The 17,400-nt window shown below is 33.9% G+C and overlaps 2 protein-coding genes across 2 annotated transcripts in view; one reads left to right on the top strand and one right to left on the bottom strand.

Moving 5' to 3' along the window:
* Nucleotides 1-17,400, top strand: part of LOC144980823 (putative serine protease K12H4.7) — a 641,746-nt gene that overhangs the window by 100,254 nt on the left and 524,092 nt on the right. The gene's annotated exons all lie outside the window — the stretch shown is intronic.
* LOC144980821 (F-box/SPRY domain-containing protein 1-like) lies at nucleotides 8,729-17,129 on the bottom strand. Its single transcript, XM_078928652.1, has 3 exons — nucleotides 16,529-17,129; nucleotides 12,760-12,835; nucleotides 8,729-9,335 (listed from the first exon to the last, which is right to left on the bottom strand). The coding sequence occupies exons 1-3, from the start codon at nucleotides 17,099-17,101 to the stop codon at nucleotides 9,226-9,228; spliced, it is 759 nt and encodes a 252-aa protein (XP_078784778.1). The 5' UTR covers nucleotides 17,102-17,129; the 3' UTR covers nucleotides 8,729-9,225.

The raw sequence follows: 17,400 nt of genomic DNA, 5'->3' as shown, positions 1-17,400 counted from the left end.
TTAAGGGTCGCATCGTAATGTGACACATTTAAGTCATTTCAGTGACAGTAAAAAGGAAGAAGATGGGATAGTCAAGAAAGTTCTAGATATATACGATTGAAAGCACATGAGAAAGAGTAAGACAAGGGAGAATAGTTCAAATGGGGAACAGATGTAGTTTCCAAGAGCAGACTAGCAGTGTACTTAGTTTAATATCACCTAAAAGTCTCATTTAGACCCAAGCACAAGATCCCACTAAGAGAAATTCACTCAATTGTTTATAAAGCACTAAATATTTTAAACAAAAATTGTAACAGTACATAACAGGGAGATGAATTACAAGGAAAAAAATATCTCCCAAAACTATAGCTATACATTTGACCGTTTCCCTCCCAATCAAGGACTCCAGACATGGCTAGGACAAAACAAAGTAATTTCATTCCAAGACAAAGACAGAAAGCTGTTTTGTTGTTTTGTTTTTGAGGGTTTTACGGCGCTTGCAACACATTAAGGTCATATCAGCGCCAGTAAAAAGGGAAAAAATGGGATAATAAAAAGTTCTAGAATTACACTTAAAGCATCCAAGAATAAGGCAGACAAAGGGGAATTGGTTCAAATAGGGAACAGATGTAGATTCCAAGAGCACACTATCAGTGTACTTAAATTGAGATCACCTAAAAGTCTCATCCAGACACAAGCACAGGTCCCCAATAAGAGGAACACACTCAAATGTTTACAAATCATATAATACATAAATAAAAGATAATAGAGTGCATAACAGAGAGATGATTTACAAGGAAAAAAATATCATCTCCCAAAACTAACTATACATTTGACTGTTTCCCTCCCAGTCAAGGTATCCGGCAAGGGCCAGGACAAACCAAGTAATCTCACTCCAAGACAAAGACAGAAAGCATGTTGGAAAACAGACATAGGGGGATAGAAGACATAGTATGTACCTCCCTGCCCGCTATGGGAGGTCAGGATCCCCACCCAGTAAGACAGAAAGCAACTCAGAAAACAGATATAGAAGTAGAAGACACAGTGAGTGACCTCCCTGCCCACAATGGGGGGTCAAGAACCCCACCATGAGAAAGGAATAGGATTGGGCAGTTAACTTAAAAGATTTTGAATTAGGGCAATGGGTCGGAAGAAGTGGTCATTGTGTCCTTAATAAATATGGATTTAAATTTTTAAAATGAGAGATAAACCTCATTATTTTTCACTTTCATAGATTGTCTATCCAATCAAACAAAAAAACAAACAACACAAAAACACATCAAAACCTATTTGATTCCACATAAGAATATGGCATAAGATGACCTTTTACAACAAAAAATTGTTTTTTAAATTAAAAAAAAAATTACAATAATATCTACCCATAAAGCAATATCTACTCAGAATTGAATATAATACATAAAATGAACAGTGAGATTTTTCTGTTTTGGCAAGTATACTGACACATACTTTGATTCTAAAAGAAAATAAAGTTATTCAACAAGTATACAAGTAAATTTATAAAATAACAAAAGCAAACAAAACCTTGGATTATTATTAAAGTTCGTCTATATCTCCCGTGCCCTGTCATTTCAGTACCAGTAAATAGGAAAAAATGAGATGGTCAAAAGTAATTATAGTTATAGATTTACGATTTAAAATCATCCAAGAAAAAGTAAGACAAAGGGGACTGGACTGGCTCGAATAGGAAACGGGAGTCGATTCCAAGATAAAAAACTAATGTGGTATTTAATTGGAGATCACCTAAAATTTCCATCAGATACAGCAAGGGTCACACTCAAAGTAACACACTCAACACTACTGTGTACTGTGTAAAGAATATTTGTTTTTTTTTAAATCAACAAAAACTATCTATACATAACAGAGAGGTGATTTTAAAAAAATAAAAAAATAATCTCCCAAGACTAGTAATATACATTGGACTATTTCCCTCTCAGCCAAGGACTTCAGCCAGGACAAGAGCAAAACAAAGAAAATCTCATTCTGAAACAAACACACACACACACACACACAAAAAAAGAAAATTGGACACAGGGGGGTAGAAAACACAGCAAAGATGACCTCCCCACCGACTATTGGAGGAGCTTTCTTTTCTTGCCGGTAACTATCCTGGAAAGATATTCAATGGCTGTACGACATGCATTTAAATTTAACAAAAATAGAAAAAAAAAAAAGAAGATATAATACATAATTATTTTTGCGAAAAAAATTTTCAAGGCTCTGTATTGAGTAGACTATTCATATATACCCTTGGAGATAGAAATCAAATTCAATAAATAAACGACAGTTTTGAGTTACCATTATTAAGAAGATATTCAATGGCCCAGTAGCTTTATGGTGGTGGCTGTACGGCATGCATTTAACCAAAATAAAAAAAAGAAGAAGATATAATACATAGTTATTTTTGCGAAAAAAAAATAATTTTTTCAAGACTCTGTATTGGGTAGACTATTCATATATACCCTTATTATTCACAAATATATAATACAAATAAAACTCCATTCACTTTTTACAATAGCCCGTAATACAAGATTGGAATCAAATCTTAACCTCTACATGGATGCAACAATGAGAAAAAGGCCACTTTAAAGCTATTTCATGTACACAGCTTATCCAGCTGTGACGATGTCAAAACTACCCACACTTTGAAAGAGTTTTTATATATGAATTCAAAATAAGATCAGATTTTTGATAAATGTGTTATCTATTTATTATGCATTTTGCAAAAAAAAAGGTCATCACATCCTCGGACAGGATATAACGTACCAACACACCAAACTATGTGTAATCTTGAACGTTTATAGTCTGGTTGATACAATTTAGTGAGAACTTCCCATAAAAATGGCTGGCTAAAACAATAACAAAGAGCTGAAAAATACAAGATATTAAAAAAAAATAAAAAAAAAAAAAATCAGCCTACCTCAGCTGAGAATATAATCTCAGACCTGATTCCCAATCATAGGGTCAAAGTTCAAAGCTATCATTTCACCATTCAAGTTATCCTGTTATAAAGACAACTTACAGATCATAAAAGAGAATGTAGCTACATGATCCCGTTGACTTTACAAATCCCATTATCACTCTTTAACTTTAAAACTTAATTTTATTTTAATGATAAAGAAGATGAAAAGAAGAGAACTAAATTGACCTTTCCACTTTGGAAACCCTTTTTTTATCATTGTGAGTGCACAATTAACTAAACTTTATATCCTTTCAAATAAAATTGAAATAAAACATTACATTTCAAATACACGAAAATCCCATATCCCACTGATGCACCTGCATCTGAGTATGAGTAATTTAGTCTTAGGCTAGCTCCTGGTCAATAGCAATCCTATCAATTTTTAGCATTTTGACAAGACAAGACAAGACATCAAATCAGTGTACTTTTGAAGCCAGTGAATTAAAAATCCCAGACATAAGGATCAAAAGAATACAATATTAAAAGTCATTGAAATCAATATGAAAGCAATTCAAGTATTCTATAATAACTATTTTTAAAAATATTAATAATAAAATAAATAAAATAATAATTAATCATGGTGACAACAATGATGGTGATGCGATTATAATGATAATAATAATAATAATAATAATAATAATAATAATAATAATAATAATAATAATAATAATAATAATAAACTTTTGTTTCTTAGGAATTTAATGACAAAGTGCCTTTATTTTTACCAGGGGGGTTCCCAAATGAAATGAAATGTTACTTTCCGATTACCATGCACACCAATGCAAATCATTAATTGAACACGGTACTGCCTGTTGAACAAAGCCGATTCCCTTCTTCCCTTTTAGAGAAAATTTCATCACAATCAATCATCCCATTAACTTTCAGCCGACTTTTCAAATTAACCTCTTTAATAGTCATAATCAAAACTATGAACCAAAGCTTTTCAACATCAGAAATCAAGGTTAGAGAGGCACTGGGCAAGGGAGCAATGGAAATCTATGAATATTTACAAGGGCTCCCTTCAGCAAGTCCGCTGTCCAGAACTTCTACATTTCGATGATCACAGAAATTTCAAGGGTAAAAAATCTGAATTGTCAATTCAAGGGGCATAATTTTAGCTCATAGAGTAAGCGATGAAAAAGAGATAAATACTGTTCAAGGTGTTAACAAAGATGATAATTTATCTACCATTGACTTTATAACCAATAAAGTTGGAATCAGTTCTCTGTCAGTCTAAGTGTAACACCATGATTTAGCTACATTCTGCCACATGGATTCCCCATATTTTGACACCGGAAAAAAAAAGGAGTTGAGGTTAGAATATGATCAACAACATTTTTTAAACAACCCAACAAAGACTGTGATGAAAGGAAACTTTCGCAAATTGCAACAGTTGACGATATATAGATCTACTTTTACGAGGTGCTCAGAAAAGAACAAAATATAACATGGTTGTCTCTAAACGATCATCTTGGATAAAAATTGCATGATGCAACGAGTAAACGAACAAATCTATTTGTACACTATTCTCTTTAACTTAAAGGGATTTGTTGTTCAGATACCTTGTAAAAACAATCGAACAATCAATTATGACTTTTATAACAAAAAAAGTTATTTCTGAAGAGATCCATTATAACAAAAAATTCTAAAATTCATCTAGAAAATGGCCTCCATATTTGACAACATTCTCCAAATTCACCAGATCTTGCACCTTAAGACTATTTTTCTATTTTCCCACCTTAAGATCTTGCATGGATTAATTTGGCACCAGATTGGCCTCAGATCTGCCATTCATTATTTTGCATGGATTCTCGGGATTGACTTCAAAATGGCCTTGAAATCACGGGTAGTCCCGACTTCAAAAACGTGTACAAACCAAGGGGGATTTTTTTTATTTTGAGCAATAAACGTATTTTGGCATGATTTCTGAAATGTTTGTTCATGTAGGTACAGCATTAGTCCAATTTCATTTGGGATCCTCCTCATAACAGTCACTGTTTCACATTTTCACATCGCTGTTTTATCCAGCTCCGAGTAGTAAACTGGTTGGACTCAAATGATTATTATAACATACTGTATGGCATTACACCCTGTAATTTGGTTCCCACAGTTATCATCGATAAAACATTCAAAATCACACATACAAACACAATAAAACACAGCTCACAATGAATTAGCCCTTCATCTGGTATATTTATATATATAAATTAATATGTACAATATATCTTTCCTCAACTTCCAACACAAATATTGTTGTTCTAATACCTTTGACTATTCTTGCTGTGAGGCAGTGACCATGCAGTGTTCAAACTACAAATGTATTGTAAAATTCAAAGCTTTCAAATTGTTTTCTATCCTTTGGATAGGACCCTAGTCTATCGCAAAGTACTTTCTGTCAGATCTAACAGACCCAGCTACCCAATCACTGCTGGGTGGATAGGGGGGGGGGGGGGGGGGGAATCTCAACTGCACCCAGGATCAATCACAGACCCCTTTGCATGTGAAGCAAATGCTCAAGTAACTGAGCTATCGGGACCCCAACAAATACAAAACTTTGGGTTAATTTGAAGTGGAGAATGGATACAATTGCAAAATGATTAGTGTTCCTTATTATCTTAATTCTAAATTCACTTTTCTGGGTCTGATTCATACTATCATACTAACACAATAATAATAATACTGTTTTGATATAGCGGACCGTAATTTCTATCAATGCCAGTCCTCCCCCCCCCCTCCCCCCATTTTATTTACTTCCAATCACTAGGCATTTAAGCGATCACCATCATAGGCCACTAAAATTATTTCCAAAGACACGATGGTACGTAATAAAGCAACACACATAATTTTTTTTTCCTTCTTTTCTTCATCTCATAGCATGATCAATTTAGCATGATGCAATAAGTAAACGAACAAATCTATGTCGACTATTCTCTTTAACTCAAAAGGATTTGTTGTTCAGATACCTTGTAAAAATAATCAAACAATCAATTCTGACTTTTTTTACACCAAAAAAAGTTATTTCTGAAGAGATCCATTTTAACACAGCAGCCAGAACTCATACTGTCAAGAAGAATAAAAAATTCACCTAGAAAATGGCCTCCATGTTATAACATGTAAACAAAACATAATACAGTGCACAACAGAGAGATGATTTAAAAGGAAAAAAAATCATCTCTCAAAACTCTATACATTTGACTGTTTCCCTCCCAGCTAGGATATCCGGTCAGGGCCTGGACAAAACCAAGTAATCTCATTCCAAGACAAAGACAGAAAGCATGTTGGAAAACACACAGGGGATAGAAGACACAGCAAGTGCCTCCATACCCATTATGAAAAGTCAAGAACCCCATCCAGCCAGTAAGAGTGAATTTATAAATAAGATGTTATGAAATACGAACTTTGGATCTTTTGCACTGTAAGAAATTGTATTTAATCTCCAAAATAAAGACTAGAAATTAAACCCAAGTTTTCATTTTTTTTTTTTTTTTTGTCTATAAGAGGGCAGCGTGCCACAGCAGTACAGTCTTTGCTTCGTACCCGAAAGGTACCGAGTTCGATCACCCGCTGCTGGGCTGTGTGGCCTTGAGCAAGTCACCTCGCCCTAGCTCAATGCGCGGTGCTGCCCTACGGCTGATGCCTGGGTTATTCCAGTCCTCCCTTGGAATAGACTCTAGAGACAACTTTCCCCTATGGGATGAATAAAGGGAATTTTATTTATTTTTAACTTCCGAGGATTTGTGACCCATTTTTGTCTGAAAACAGTACCATGTCTGGCTGATGGTTTGATGCTGAATATTGAACTTATAGTCAAAAATAACAGACTTGATATGGAAAGTTTTGCTGTTTTATTTTGGAGAATGAGAGGAATTTCATTGATTTCCAAACACTAAAATTTCCCATTTCTGCTCATTTTAACTTTAAAATCCCTATTTCACGCCTTGATGTTCTGGTGGTATGACATTCGCTTTCGAATTGGAAGGTTCTGGGTTCGAGCCTTGCTCGACGCATAGTTGAGTCCTTAGAAACAGCTCTTTACTCACACTCTCTGACCGTACTCAGGTGTAAAATGAGTACCTAGCTGTTAACAGCGTTGTCTCTGTTTGAGAAAAAAATGTAACATTGCCTAACAGGTGTCACGTCTCAATCTATATGTTACACATTGCTGTTTTTCAGGGACCTTTTATAAAGCGCTTTGAGCACGTTCAGTGAATATTGTGCTATATATAAAAGCTCAATTTTTTGTTTACCCCAACATATTATCCTTTTGAGATGATGGGTCATGTTTACTTCCTCCCGAGGTAATACCGTCACATAATATAAATCTGTACAAAGTGACAGGCCTGCATCTCATCATCGTATTATGCTTCACGTCAAAAAAGATGATTGATGTATCCTCATTGTTCCTTCTAGTCAAGTTCTAGCAGATCCCTCATCTCATCCCTAAACTGCACAGCACCTGATTTGAAAGCATTGTCCATTTATGGATAGTGAGTTGTGTCATGAGCAAACAGAGAAAGTAGAAAAAGTATTACATTATAAAATTGTGCTTCAGTCATTCTTTAAGAAATAGGTTTTTTTTTTTTACTCTTTGAAAAATAATGCATACTCAGACCTACCTACTACTGCGAAAAATGCGTAGAACTTCATGAACATTTCTAAGTCATGAAAACTTAGTGAAAATGAAAGTTAATGCCTGACTACATAATTTAAAGGATTTTGAAATGTTATCTGAACATCTAGTGAGGGTAAATAGTTGATTTTTAAATGTTGATTACAGCGATTACAATTTTTATCCCCCTGAATACTACAAACTTTTTAATGGTCAAGTAGGCAGGTCTGCATAAATATAGACAGGACTTCAATATTTTAATGAAACGATAACAAAAATAAACTAGATTTTTAAATATATATAGTATCTATCACCTGAGCCTAATTAACCCTGAGTTCAAGTCTGTATATAAATGTTCAATATATGACAAATCACACAGCTTTTCTTCCATTCTAAATTGATTTTTTTTTTCTTTAAAAAAAAAAAATAAACAAAACTCTAAAAAAAAATTTTTTAAATATAAAAAAAGGTAGGTCTCCTTTCAAAATATCACAGTGTAAAATAATCTGACTCAGACGTGAGCTAAGAGAACTGAATGGCCTGATCGTAGTACCGTCATATACAGGATAGAATAGAATTCATATATTACTTTATTAACTCTATTTACATGCCTCTGACTGAATTGAGTTGAATTGAATAATTCAACCTTTCAACAACCTGATTGAAAATGAACTCATTTCAAATCCTACTGCTATCCATATGTGACCCATTGCCCCAAAACGGTATTATGTCTGAACGAACTAAGTGTTGGAAATTGAATTCATAGCCTCAAATATGAAACTTGAGGTGAATTTCTCTTCGTTATGGAGGAGTATAAATACTATTTCTTGCATTGCAAAGAATTGTTAAGTCCTAATTCTCATCATTTTATCTCTAAATTCACTTTCAGGGTACTGATTTATCCTGACATAATACCGTTTTGAGGCGAAGCGTCACATATGCTTCTCACTGTCGACGTTTCATTTTCACCAATATAGCATTTATAACCACGATGTGATTCTGGCTTATTGGTTACATTACTATTAATGCTCTTTTGATGAAAATGGGAAGTTGCTAAGTCAGGTTAAAGTAAAATCAAACCCTGCCTTTATCGGGTTACGTCAGATAACATTCTCTTTATAGATAAACCCCTAGACAAAAGAAATATTAAGGAAATATAGTTTGTTTTTTTTTGGGTGGGGGGGGGTTTACCAAAAAAGAAGAAAAAAAATCCTTACTCTCCTTAATTCCAAATACAAACATTAAAAAAAAAGAATAAAAAGAATTTGTATAATATATTAACGAACCAAAAAAATAAGATAAAAATAAAGATATTATACAGTGGAACCCTGATAAAGCCAACACCTCAGGACAAGAAAGACTGGTTGACTTTAGGCAAAACTGACTATATCCATTAGCAATGGAATACACTTAGATAAAGAACAAAATAAATTGAGACAATCACGGTGTTGACTTAAAGCAGAAGTTCACTTTAAGAGTGTTGACTTTATTCGGATTCTACTGTACTACATATTGAAAAGACATTATTCTGAAGCACTTGTTCAATAGGAATACCATCATTGTCCATTAAAAACACTTTTGGTTTGTGTATATATATATATGCACTTGAGAAAAATTTGCACCTAATTATTAAGAAGATCCTATCTATTAGCCATCGTCAGCCGTCCAATGGGGGTCCCAAGTATACCATTGACACTTCTGTGTTTCCGTAGACAGCAGAGACGGCTGGGTAGAGTTGGGTGTTTGGCAAGCCACGGAAAGCAACACCTGTCATCAAAGATAATAAAGAATTATCTATTTATGAAGACATGATAAATACATACTATATACACTTCTGCAGAGCACAGAACTCACATGCAAATGAATCAGCTGAGTTTTTTTGGGTTTTTTCTTTAAATTTTGGAGCCCTCTGTCCAACCAGCAGCTTATAAGTGGCTGGGTTTGTAAAATCTGGTGAAAGGAACTTTGCAATAGAAAATGCCTAGTCAAAAGGATAGAAAGAAATCAAATTATGTCTGTTTACCACAGAAACAGGAATTAACTCTTGACTCCATGAGCCGTTTGGCTACAAAAGTCTATTTTACATTATACTAAACTATAGATAGAATGCGCTTGGCCAAGGAGTTCACAACATTGCCATCCGGAAGTATAACGAACCAACACACAAACTCTGTGTAACCATGAACTTTTATAGTCTGGTTAATACAGTTTAGTGAGAACAACTCACAAACGCGGATGGCAAAAACAATAACAATTACGTCATCTGCATACTATCTATACCTCATCTGTAGTTGAACACCACATTCAATGAAATAGTATTACAATATCACATCATTAACCAAATTAGGCTTCATCTAGACACCTACATCCTTTAAAAAAAGTAGTAAACCTTTGTATGGATAACACAAAAATACAATATGAGCGTTTGGGAGCTAAATAAGACATTTGAACATCTTGTTTCTTTTTCTCCAGTAAATACTCATCAAACTTGTTTATATCCAAAACAGCAACCAGGATTGTGACTCTATCCCCAAGGATGCAAGGTGTGTAAATAATCTTTTAAAAAATTTGAAGTGCATGTAGAGTAGATTTAAATGATGTGTTTCTAACAACTTTGTCCAATCGACCTCATTCAAATGAAGCTGTGACTTTCAATAAATACACAGATAGATAAATAGACAGACAGATAGATGGATGGATAGATAGATTATCATTATTATTATTATTACTATTATTCTTATTATTATTATTATTATTATTATTATTATTATTATTATTATTATTATTATTATTACTACTATAATTATCATTGTTATTATTATTATTAATTGCGCTTTGAGATGATTTTTTTTTGAGAGACACTTTTGAGATACAGTAGAATTACTTTAAACCGAAATTTTGGGGACCTTCTAAACCATTTCGGTTTAAAGCAAGTTCCCGTTTTGCAATGTTTTTCAAGGGTAGTAACTATTTAAGTTTAAGGAATTTGCTCATTTAATGGTATCATGGGTTTCCCGTTAAATGGAGTTGTTGAATAAATGCCGTCTACGTACGTAACCATTAAATTTATTTTTTTTTTTTGGTGTGTTTAAAAAATATTTTTGGGGGTTTTCGTTTTCAATTCAAAATTATTGAAAGAGTTGAGTTCGGGATGCCGTGTATTTTACATATCTCTGTCTTGATCAACTTTTTTTTCATCGACTTCACATAGTATTTTGATTTTAAACTCCAACGTGTAAGCACAGTGCTTTCTTTTAGACATCTTTTAGTAAAATGCTAAGCTAAAATAAGATCGAAAGTTCTTGTGCGATAATTGATAATGAATGACGCGCAGCTACTCAGAGGTGAAGTGAAATGGAAATGAAAAGGCGTGTCAATGCTAAGCTGTCTACTACACACCCCTCTTTTGTTGAGAAGCCATTAGGTTCAAAGGCGTAGTTACATATAACCTCACCCCCCCCCCCCCTCCCCCACACACACACACATTTAAACAAAGTGGAAATGAAGTGGCATGTCAATGGTAAGTTGTCTACACCCCACCTCCCCATCTTTCCTCATTTTTCGCCTGCCAGTCACCCGCTGTCTTCCTTTTCCAGTCTGTGCGATTGTGGTGTTGGCCAAACCCAAGTGCAGTGATTGAAGTGTTTGCCTACCCCCCCCCCCCCCACCCCCACCCCACCCCACCCATCACCCTCATCTTATACTGACGCTCTTTGTTTAATATCGCCGGGCATTATTACGTGTGGTCACCTTCCCGAATTTTTGAAGAAAAATAGAGAGAGAAAAAGGGAAGGTCTCTCAAGTTGTTTCGGTTTAAAGAAAGTCCTGCTTAGAAGTATTTCGGTTCATCGTAAGAATTAGTACAAAGATAATGAAGAATCTAGTACAATTTATTAAATTCTTTGCGGTTTAAGGTATTTTTCGGTTTAGCTTCTTTCGGTTTAAAGTAATTTTACTGTATAAGCTATATTAATAAGTATTATTACTATTATCAAATGGAATTTCATGTGAGGGGAATACACACGTGTGTATTTTGCATAGTAGTGTAGGGAATACACAGTTTCTTTTTTCTCTCTCTTTTTAATGAAGTGAAGTAACTCAAAATGGCTAAGGTTATATAATAAGGCCCAAGCATTACGCTCCAGCAGATTTTCTTAGTCCTACACTTGAATCAATGGACAGTAGAATCACCCTCAAATTAAAAAAGGTTTGCAAGTTACTGAGATATGATTCTGTGAAAAATGGTTTGGTAATATTTTGACATGCCAGTAATTCTGTCCCCAATGATAAAAATTTAACATTGGCTGTATGGAACAATGTTGACCCCCAACCCTACCCTTTTTAAAGAATAGATTATGATTATTATCATTTTGACATAGTGGTGGTATCCACAAATAGTTCTTGGAGGTGCTTTACAATCGTTTTCTGGTATCACGCAAGTTCATTCATTCGACTACAAAATGACCACAACAGTCACATACAGTTCAAAGCTCTCAGGGAATCACGATAAAAGCAGAATGAAAAATATTGGTTTTAAGATGTCGAATGAAGACTGACACACTCTCCCATTTTTTGGGTTTTTGGTTGTAAAGAATTCTATACAGTTGGAGCTGAAAATGCACAACCACACTCAGCAAAACATGTTCTAGGGCTGTTTTTCTCCATTAGATAGATGGGATTGATAAGAGTATAGAAGAAACCGATCATATGTTGTAAAATAGATCGCTTTGTACGTTGGGACATTGCTAAGAATATCAGATTTTAAGACAGGTGTATAGGAAAAACTGCTCCCATCTTTTCTGAAGAAAGTATATCCCATGTCTTTTCTAGAAACGATTCTGTGTGTATAGAATATTATCCTGATCCTCTTTTTTATATACAATATAAAACATATGTTCCAGATCCAGATTTTATGCAGGCATTTCGTGATGTTAATATTCATATGAGTAAGAGAAAGGTCACAGAGATAAGAACATTTTTTGTGTGAGAGAGAGAGAGAGAGAGAGAGAGAGAGAGAGAGAGAGAGAGAGAGAGAGAGAGAGAGAGAGAGAGAGAGAGAGAGAGAGAGAGAGAGAGAGAGAGAGAGAGAGAGAGAGAGAGGGACAGAGAGAGAGAGATACAGAGAGATAGAAATAATATATATTTTTATAACAGCAATCTTAAAAAGTATTTGCAGCAGAAAACTACTCACCAAGAAATTCATAATTCTTTTCAAATGCTAATGTATTATCTTCACAATCTAAAATAACTCGTATTCTCTCTCCCACCTGAAAATAAAAGTCAAATGGACAGTTTTAGTCAGTTATCAAAGATTATTTGAATTCTCTTTGAAAAACTAAATTAATCCGAAATTGTAGTAGGTAAGTTTATGATCTAATATTAATTTTGAATGCCAGTAACAAAAAAAAAAAACAAAAAAGAGTGGGGGAAAATTTTTAAGTAAAATATTCTATGTCTGGGAAATTCCACGGGTAATGGACTGACAAATCAGAGTAAAAATGCATACATTTCGTGCCCTGAAATGCATTGTATTTATTGTATGGACCTAATATTTCCCATGGACACGTATCATGTCCTCCCTTATCACATATCAAAAGGATAAAGATGAATCTTTTTCAAAGTGAATTTATTTGACATTATAATGTTGGTAACGGACTGACATCAGAAAATCCATCTTTTTCAATTTCATATGTAGATGGATCAAACTTTCTGAACTTAAACCATCCAGTAACAAATAAGTTCTTTTATAGTAACCACGAGATGTTGTTCTACAACCCACTAGCAACATTTAAAAGATTGTCCAAAATTTGAATCTGCAGTCTTTGAAAAAGTGTTGGTAACGGACTGACAAATGGAATTTTATTACTCAGAATAACTGTTACTTCATAAAATCCAGAGCAAAGAATACATTATGTCATTATGAGCAACACTGAATACCCAGTGTGATTGATCAAACCAATACTCTTCCTTATATGGATGTCAAGCTACATTGGGCATGATGAGTAACTAAAGGGTGACATCTGATTACCTCAATCCCAACTTTGCTTTTAAAAAAAATTAAATAATGAAATAATGATTTGTAGAGTTGAAATCTATTCTGTCAACGTCAAACAGGAACTTTATTTCAACTATGAAATTAAATTATCCAAAAAAAAGTTAAATTTAGATAAGAAAGGACTTTAAAACTGGGGAAGGTTTAACTTTCTTTTGGTACTTATTTTTGAAGCTGAAGCTTAATTTTTATTTTTTATTTCATCGTGATTCCTCAAGCTTAGGAACTGTGAATAGACCATGACCATCAAGGCAAACTGGTCGATAGCATTGGCAATCAATCTCTTCTTCATCTGCACTTGACCAGAAAGCCAGTTATAAGATATGAGAAAGATCTTTAAAAATTTCATTTGGACCACTTTATCCTTGATTGTTACAATTTTCCTATGCAGATTGTGGGATTTCTCTTAGAAGTACATTCTGAGGCTCTGAGGGAGCAAAATAAACTTAAGCCAATTTTGATTCGTGGATGAACTTCACTAACAAGCCACCGCCTCTTTTTCAGGGTTTTTTTATAGGAAACTTTTTTGAATTTTCGTCCTTTCTCTTTTTTCATCTCTCACAATTATCAAATCTTTTTCCCTTGGTGCTCGCCAAGAATACTCCTTGTCCAAATAGAAATTTTCAATAAAATTATTTTATTTCATCTTGAAAGCCCATTTCCATGATTAAAATATTTAAAATACCATTGGTTGATGGGTGCCCTTTGCAGTACAGGCGTCGTTTAATTTTTTAAACATTTGGGGAGGATTGTAGACACTCAAAGTTGAATTCAGTATTTTACTTTCCATCCCTAAGTCCTGTCTTGTGCTGAAATGTGAGGCAGATGTGGATTTAGATGTGATTGGTTCACTTTATTTTGGAGTTGTAGATTGATCAGCTTTTCTCTCTATTTTGCTTGAAAAATGCTGTTATTTCTTTTAAGCGTCCTTTACAATCACTTTCAAGTTTTCTTTGAGACTACTGCTTTTGCTGCCTATCTTTTTCCTAAACAATGTCGCAATGCCCATCAGTTTTCAGTCTTTCTTGATAACTCCTCCGCTTTTGAACCACGGATAGAGTCGACATCTTGAACCTGTGGATAAAGAAAATTGAGCGAAATTACAACATGAGCTATGAAAGTCAAACCATAATAAAAAGCAAATCATATTTTCTTAAAAATAATATAGCAAAACTAAGAAAATAAAACTCATTTCTTACTTGTATCACATTACTTTGTAACAACTAAAATATTGACATCATACACAGCTAAACAGCTTGCTGACCCACAACATTTAAAACCTCAGTGACTCAAAGTTTTTCACATTAATTAAAATTTTTGATTTCTTTTTTTTCTCTCTCCCAGGGCGTCTTGCCCCTTAACAGAAGACTACTACTGGCTCCATTGTCATAAGGATATTATTATACAACAATAAACAGTGTTGTTCCCTCAGTTCAAACATAGCAAAAATCTTCAAGTGACCAAAAGATTCACGAGTTCTAACAGATTCAACTTACCTTTTGCAAAATAGCAGGCTTGATGTTGAAGACCAGTGTTTGAAATTTTATGACCCAAATGTTTATAAAATGGCTGCCTGATCAGTTGAAACACATTGGAGTGGACATTAATCATGAGACTTCAAATACAACTCTTATATAATGTCTTTGAATAAAAATAGAATTAGTCAGTCTGTTACTGTCAGTCCGTTACCGTAAAAAATTCAGTCCGTTACCCAACAAAAGTACCTTAAATGATAAATTTCTTGAACAATTATATTACAGTGCTAAAGCCATTCATGTAAGAACAGAAAATATGAAAAAGTGAGTCTGTACAACAATCACATCTTTTGTAGATGAAAAATTAGTTTTAATGGTAACGGACTGACATACAATTTCCCAAGGTCATTAAAATGACTGATGAGGACAACATTTCATTAAAATCATAAATTTGAATGTTTATATAGGTTACTGATACTAATAATTGTTTTAATATCAATAAACAACAGCAAAGGTGGCTATAATGTTTTAGAAGTTGCAAGATTTATAATATTGAGAAAATTTTCTTACATAAAGCTACAATAAGCATCCTGTACCACAAATATGCATAAAACATCCTTATATTCATAATCCTGAATGATTTTCCAACAAATTGGTACCAAATTTTAATATGTTCTTAAGAATTTGTAAAACACCCCTTCGGTTGACATTTTCATGAAATTTCCCATCTGCACTTGCGATTACAAGGATGTATGCAATGATAAATGGGATGAAGGGGTGCAGTTTCAGACATGGAACTTAAATATTTTCCAAGAGCAGTTATTTATCCTAATGGCTGGTGCATTTTTCTCACCATGCCATTTACTAGTTGTTTTTTTTAATTGACTTGAATAATCGCCTAATCAGTATAAATCTCTTTTTATTCCTTTAAAGATCAATAAATATTATAAAACAATATAAAAAAGTGATGTTGTTCCCACAATACATGTTCATGATGTTAACCCTATGAGAAAATGAAATTCACATAAATTACTTCACCTCCTCGTGAGATCTTATTCTGGAGAGATGAACCTATGCAAAACTGTATGTAGTATCATTATCACACAAACGTGTCCTTTCAAAATAGCATTGAAAATATTCAAAAGGAGGTGATCGTTACGAATAGAGAGCACAGCACTGTGCGCCTCAAAAAGACTTTCCTTTCCTAAAAGAAAAACATTATTTACAAACTGATCAGACCATGTCTGTGTAAGATTAAACTGTTATATTCGAATTTGAAAGAAGAAAGTGAATAAAAAGACTTGTGGTCTTCAAAAATTGAAATTATGTACGAAATTACCGCGGATTAAGTTGTCTCTTGGAGGGCGTACCATCTCCAAGACACAGGGCCATCTCTCCAGGAAATTAATTGCGTTTAGAAAATAAAGTTTTACCTGGTACTTTGGAGCATTGTTCAATAACGGATAATTTCCTTGGCTGTCGCCATTGTGAATTAAATGATTATCTACAAGATTCCACCCCCAACTATTACTGTCACCACCAACTAAAGGACTGTATCCTTGACTTTTTACAGGACAATCCCTGGTCATAAGGCCAATCATTGCAACAGTTCCGAGGGGTCCCTCCCACCAAACTTCCCAACAATGACGACCTGTTTTGAAACCAATTTTCCCCCTTGCACCATCCGTCGTTTGAGCTACCGGATTACGATGTAAAGTAAATCCATTTGTTTTGATGTAAATGTTTTTCGAACAATCGTTTGGATTCCATGCATGATAAAATGCCTTCAGTTTCGCTTTGTAGGTTGGGACATTGCTAAGAATATCGGATTTTAAGGCCTCTTCTGCAAGTTTTCGAACACAATGAAGCCTCCAGACGTCATTATTTTCATCATTTAGAAATCTGTACCAATTTTTACAAACTAAAGAACAACTTCTAAGATCAGAAGTATCTAAAAACGAAAACAAAACCTCCAGAACTCTATGAGGTAACTTAGCAGCCGCCATCTTCTGTCACGGTTTTACTACTCTTCTTGTGATGAAAATGAAAAACGTACGTTCATTCATTCATTCTCAAGGCCGTTTAAGTAATCATAACTTCGTTTCTGAATCTTACTTATTTACTTACGATACTACAGGGCTTAGCACAAAGAACGATTATGAAACAGTACTTTTCATTTAGAAAAAAATATCATACTTTTTCAATAAAAGTGTCTTCATATTGTAATTCTAAAATTTCTGAAATCTTATCAGAAATTGATAAAATGTTATAATCGCATTCTTTTGAACGCAGAGAAATAATCGAA

Source organism: Berghia stephanieae, chromosome 10 (assembly GCF_034508935.2).
Source record: "Berghia stephanieae isolate SIO BIC M18660-M18661 chromosome 10, UCSD_Bste_1.3, whole genome shotgun sequence".
In the NCBI taxonomy this organism is placed as follows: Eukaryota; Metazoa; Mollusca; class Gastropoda; order Nudibranchia; family Aeolidiidae; genus Berghia; species Berghia stephanieae.
Note: the sequence above shows the minus strand (reverse complement) of the source record. Positions and strands in the feature narration are given on the sequence as shown.